The following is a 6,257-nucleotide window of genomic DNA, read 5'->3' on the forward strand; positions in this document are numbered from 1 at the left end:
CATGTCCCTATGTAATACTACATACATCATACATAAATATATAATAAATATATACACAAATATTATAAAAGAGAATAAACGATTAAAATATTAACAGATGATTAAAATATTAATAATAAGTAATTAAAATATTATTGGACCGACCGCGGTCACTCTTGTACTTAGCTAAGTACCAGGTCATTCTTGTACTTAGCTAAGTACAAGAGTGACCGGCGGTCGGTCCAATAATATTATAATTATTTATTATTATTTATATTTTAGCCTTGGTACAATATGGCAAAACTACGTAATGTATACGCAGGTTCTGCTATGCTGGAGATCCTGGATGTGGACCCCAGCACCGAAACCATTGGATCTTCGTCCTCCTCCAACGAAAGGGCTGCGGGTGAGCCAGCCATCGACATGAAGGCCTTAGCTGCTACCAACAAGGACCCACCCACCATCGAAGTACAGGTGAGGTGCAGCCAGCTGAGAAGCCCAGCGACGAGCGAGCCAATCACCTAAGCTACATGCGAATCTGTCACCTATCTTCACTACTCGTTTGTCCCAGCCTTACATCCATTGGCCTCGCATGGAAGGTGTGCGCTTATTACCCAGCTCACTCCATCTGTAAAATTGTTTTAGTCTATAAATATCGTGCCGTTGTATAATAGGTAAAGGGCATGATTTAGATGATAGGAAATTGCGGCGCTCGCCCACTCAATCACCAACTGTATCCTCAGCCCGTTTCATCCAGCAGGTGACGATGCACTAGTAAAAGTCTTCGTCCATGGCCTGAGGCATTGCGTGTACGCACGGAATCCAGATACAAATACCTTATGTCTAGACACGGAACGATTATCCTATCCTTCTTGTGTAGCAGCCGACACAGTACGGTGCTATAAATACCCGCAGAGCGCGACCACCAGCAACTCGAGAGACCTTTTCAGCGGTCAGCTGCTACATCTTGCCTCTCGCTAGAAATCTCACTAGACATGGATGCCTGAAAGTGCATGCGTATGTATTGAAAATTAATTCAACCCTAAGAACATTATCGCTTTACTGCCGTCAGCTTTGCCCATGGCCCTGACCTGTACCACCTTCCTCACTGCGGCCACAGAGGCCTGCATCCTTCCCTACATGCACCACACCGTGTACCAAGGAACACACGGTGTGTTCCTCGGTATACGCACCAAAGGCATGTTGTGGCGGCAAGGGGTCTGTGTGTTCGCTCTTCAGAGCTGCAAGGAATCGGACACCTAGCCCAATTGGCCCTAAATGACACGTGCACCAACCCACGGCGAAGCCCAGAACGGAGAGCCTAGTCACTAAGAGAGCTATTGCTGCCTTATTAGCCTCCTCAGCCCCGCCGCTGTAGCCCCCTCAGCTTCCTTGCTTCGCATGATGAAGCAGCTGAGGCGCTTACCATAACCTCGCCGTATGCCCTGTTCCCCAAGCTCAGGGTGAGACGCTGTATGAATGGTTCGCCTCCAAAGCCTCGCCCTTTGTTGAGCCGCCTGTCACCGCCTCTGACCCCGTGGACTCAATCAACGTGAAAATCAGCACCAAGTACTTCCTATGCAGCTTGCCGCCGGAAGGTCTAGATGGCATCCTTGTGGGCACAGGTGAGTGTGTGACGTGTACATCGCGCTTGAAAGCTAGCCCCGTGACAATTCGTGTTCACGGTGCGGGTTTTGAAACCAACCACTTGAAGTTCATTGGGCACAAGTTGAGGTAGAGGCCCTTTTTCCCGCGGCCCGTGTGAGCAATCGTTTTGCTTGCTGGGTAAGGGCCCGTGTTTTGTCTAGCTAGTAGCCAAGGTAACGTAACGGGCAAATGCATACATCTCTCACATGCACTGCGCGAAATGACAAAATCCGGTAGGTGAGTTTTACTGATATGTAAGCAACGCGGCAGGGGCATTCCATGGACACTTCGCAGTTATGAATCCATAACTGGCATAGTATCTCGCCAGTGCCGATAAGCTTGCCAGCCGACGTAGTAGTTGTTGTACAGTACGGCACGCACTGAGGCTGAGCGCTCTGCCAGCATCTTGAGAGGCCATCTCAGTGGCCACCTGTTACAGCTAATCATTCCAAACCATGGTCCGCTCACGTGTTCCATGGGGCTCGAGGGACCGGGTCCCGGCAATGCCCTACCTGCCGCCTGACGATGCACTGTCTCACTTTTTCACCTGACAATGGACTCCTGACATTCACTGCGCGCTTCGACTTGTGCTGCTCTGCGTGCTTTTCTCTCTGGCTCGGTATTCACCACGGCCAACAAGCAATACCTTGATCCTTTACGCTGGTACACATCTTGTCGTTGCACCGTCCCTTATCAGAGACTGGCGACGTCGACTTAGCCGCCAGCGGCATGGAGTGCGTGACCACTTCCTCCCTGGATTCGTCGCAACCTAACTTGCGCAACCAGGCGTATCTTGTGGAGTACCGGGCGGTTAACAGCAGACAAATGTATGGATGAGGCGAGGGGTGCTCACGTGGGGAGGTATCGGGCAGGTCGATGTAAAGTGACGATTTATAAAAAACAATCTAGGGAACAGTAAATATATATGTAGGTTTCTTAGCAGCTAGGGCAAGCTTTGCATGGTTGTTGTGAATGCAAGCGCCCCCATCTCTTTACCTCCTGCCACAGTCCTGCGTCCCCTAAGCGGCTGGTAGTAGTCATCGCCGATCCCTGCCAACGCTTAGACGAGTTCTGGTGCTTCAAAGACGAGAAGTGCTCTGTGGCCGGGCAATGCCTCGGAGATGATGTTGGACTTGACAGCATCGACACCGGAACCAACAGTCGGTGAGCTCCGAGCTCAGGACGAGTCGTCCTGTGCATACACATGTCTTGAAGTTGTACCGTATACAAATGCTGCACTTGCTATATGTCATGTAGCTGCGTCTTGAAATGAGTATGGGGCAGTAGCATGTATGTATACTCTCTCTGGGGCGCCATCCTTTTGCAAAATGTTTATCGTCCATAGATCGTGCCCTGGTATAATAAGTAGGGATGGTCCCTATCTAATACATGTACACCCCGGCATGATCAGTAGACCCGTCTGTAGGATACTTCTCGTCTTTAACTTGTGCCTTGGTACATCAGCTGGTACATCAGGTATGGACGTCCCTTTCCTGCCTATCTATTGTACAAGGCCACGATCTGTAGACGTGTATCTACAGATCGTACGATCTGATGTTTTTAAAAGGTCTGGTAAAACACCCATTCACCTGCGCTCATTGATTGTAAGTGCAATTCTCCTTTCAATGCCTGGTACTGCATGTAGGGCCCTTCGGGAGCATCGCAAGGACAAATTTTCTCCGCGTCTCACCTTGCGAGGCTCTGGCCGGGTCGCAATAAACCGGCAGGGTCAGGCGATCATGCTTGATGACATATCGTACGGTAGCACGTGGACCCATCCAGGTACGGGGACGAATTATGCCCGGCGGTAAAGTTTTTATGGTCTACAGGCAGCAGGGTCATCGTATAATATTGTCAATAAACGTTTTGCTCCCTATATGCGACACCCTCGTGTAATAGGTAGGGACCGTCCCTATCTTAGGTAAGAAAACATTTTAGTAAATTTCTTTCTTACTCACGATATAGGTAAGATCGTAAGAAGATTCATGGTATAGCATGATCTATTATAGATCGTGCTATGGTATAGTAGATAGGCCTGAAAACAAATGGTCGATAGACACTCCTCAATTTTACAGGGCCAAACGGTCGACGGATTTAAGGGGAAAAAGAGGCGCGGGTTGGGATGGTTGGAGCTAGTTCACTTGGGGAAGGGCGATGTAGTAGCTGGCCGCTGAAAAGGCCTCTCAAGATGCTGGTGGAGCGCTTAGCGCGTATTTGTAGTTGTTCACGGTGCCGTACAGGGTACCGGCTACTACAGCCGGGGAGAGGACGTTCCGTAGTGCGTGTATCTACTGGGTCAGTTGATTGGCCTGCTTTAATCGTATTGTGCTTTTACTTCATGACTCGGAGAACTACAACATGTACGGTTACTGGGAAACCTCTCGACAGGGTATGGTGCAATCCCTGTAGCCTGTGCATGGGCGAGAATGCAGCCATTGCAGCCTGCACTGTGACCTGTCACAGCCCAGGGAGCGGCAAAGCGAGCGCATTGATGGGAGCGAAATGTACACTTCCTGATTTCATCACTTATTCCTTATTCCTGAACCCGCATGGAAGCGGGTTCCCGGCCCTCAGCACATTCCAGGATAGGAATAATGGGTTTTATTGCTCTAACGCTGTTAAGGGCGTGTGTTCTGTTGCTCTGAGGTGTTCTGAGGTGTTCTGCCTCAAGCAGTTTGGAGCAATAAACATAGTGGGTGCTTCTTTACCGTTAGGAACTCATCACCCGCGGCGAAAACAGAGAAAAAATTAATAAAATTAAAAAAAATTCAATATTAGTCCCGCCTGGCATGCAGGCGCCGTCGCTGTCGATGTTAACGAGTTCGGTCTCACGGTCAACATCACTTCCAGGATACAATCCTTCGGTGCAGCTGCTGTCGATACCCTTGTGGCCACACCACCAAAGGCGCCGTACGGCTTCGCCATCCTGTACACTGTGGTGGATGGCGCTGGTAACTCTGCACGACCGGCATGGCGGCTGGTACGTTACAATTGTAAAATGTTTGCAGTACAATGTAGTAGCCAAGAAAATTTGTAAACATGCTTATTTTTAAGTTGCCAAAGCATTCCTTTTATAAGGAAGAACATAGGTGACATTTTGTTGGTTGCCCGTGCTGGAAGTCATCCACAGGTTACATTACCCGTAATCACAAGGTCTTGACCCGTAATTGTGCGCGTAATTGGTTACATGCGCCCGTAATTCACCTGCAGCACCGCGTAATATCCACCCGTAATCACTGGGTCTTCACCCGTAATTGTGCGCGTAATTGGTTACATGCGCCCGTAATTCACCTGCAGCACCGCGTAATATCCACCCGTAATCACTGGGTCTTCACCCGTAATTGTGCGCGTAATTGGTTACATGCGCCCGTAATTCACCTGCAGCACCGCGTAATATCCACCCGTAATTCCGGGGTAGTCGCCCGTAAATGTTCACCCGTATCCTTGTGCTCAAATTACGGGACCCGTAACGTGTTACGGACCCGTAATTTCTGTCAAATTACGGGTGGATTGACCCAAATTTACGGGTAAAATGACCCCCGTTTTCCCAGAGTGTGGAGCGCCTTAACGTGTATTTTTAGACACCATGCGTGCCGTACTATGTACCAGCTACTACAGAAACGAAAAGAAACATATGCGGTCCAATCACCAAGGTTTTGGGCCTACCATACCTCGCATGTCTGCTTATCCTTATTCAAAGCTTTGAAGTCTGTATGATTCCGCGTTTGAGTTTCTGCGTGCAGGTTCGCATCAGTTGCATCACACCGGAAGTTTATTGCGTCACAAATAACACGGAAAGCGGAACCAGTGCAGGCCGTTGCACGGTGAACGGCGTGTGTGGAGATTCAGACACTTCTACCGGCAGCACTGCCTCAGAATATAGCAGCAGCCGGACTGCCACCGCCACTGCCACTACCAGTACTGGCGGCACCACCATGCTTGCTGCAAGCACAAGTTCTAGTACACCTGCTGCTTCTAATGCTGTTGATGGTACCACGAATTCCAGTGTCCTTGTCGCTAGCAATCCTAGCAGTAACGGTCCTACTAACTCGGTGGCCACCAGCGGAAGCAGCATCACCGGCAGCAGCAGCAGCAGCAGTAGTAGTACCAGTACCAGTAGCGCTTTGTCAATGCTCGCGGCCGGCAGCTCTCTGCGCATTACTTTGCAAGGGCCCCGGTTCCTGGAGCTAATGCAGTACAGCAAATACGACAGGTCCGTTACTTTAGGTGCTATACAGCAGCCGGTACTGGCACATACATGAACATAGGCATTAAGATACATGCTTTCTTGTGTATCGTACCGCTGTTCTAACATAGCTAATGGATTATGGCTTCACATGTGCATGGCATGAACCATCGATTGTGCATCGCATACCAAAGCAAGCTTTCTTGCCGCCCTTCCTTGCATGTGTTTGATCTGTACTATGGATCCAAAACGTACGGAAGTTTCTACGGTGCGCAGTAGTCTCACGCCTGAGCCCCATTTGTAAGCAACACAATGCATGTTCAGAATTGGGCACAAGCGTGAGTTGTCCTTCTTTCGAGCGGCGCCATGTATGCCCCACCGCCGTGCATCTCTTAAGTACGAATGGGGCCTCGACCTGTGTGCCTGCGCTTCTACATCTACATGG

The 6,257-nt window shown here is 49.6% G+C and overlaps 1 protein-coding gene across 1 annotated transcript; it reads left to right on the forward strand.

Moving 5' to 3' along the window:
- Positions 1–273: 273 nt before the first annotated feature.
- VOLCADRAFT_91484 (uncharacterized protein) lies at positions 274–3,437 on the forward strand (the record flags this gene model as incomplete). Its single annotated transcript, XM_002950916.1, has 6 exons — positions 274–453; positions 1,100–1,150; positions 1,442–1,604; positions 2,324–2,453; positions 2,635–2,790; positions 3,272–3,437. The coding sequence occupies 6 exons, from the start codon at positions 274–276 to the stop codon at positions 3,435–3,437; spliced, it is 846 nt and encodes a 281-aa protein (XP_002950962.1).
- Between the last annotated feature and the right edge of the window lie 2,820 nt (positions 3,438–6,257).

This window comes from Volvox carteri (genome assembly GCF_000143455.1).
Source record: "Volvox carteri f. nagariensis unplaced genomic scaffold VOLCAscaffold_21, whole genome shotgun sequence".
NCBI lineage: Eukaryota > Viridiplantae > Chlorophyta > Chlorophyceae > Chlamydomonadales > Volvocaceae > Volvox > Volvox carteri.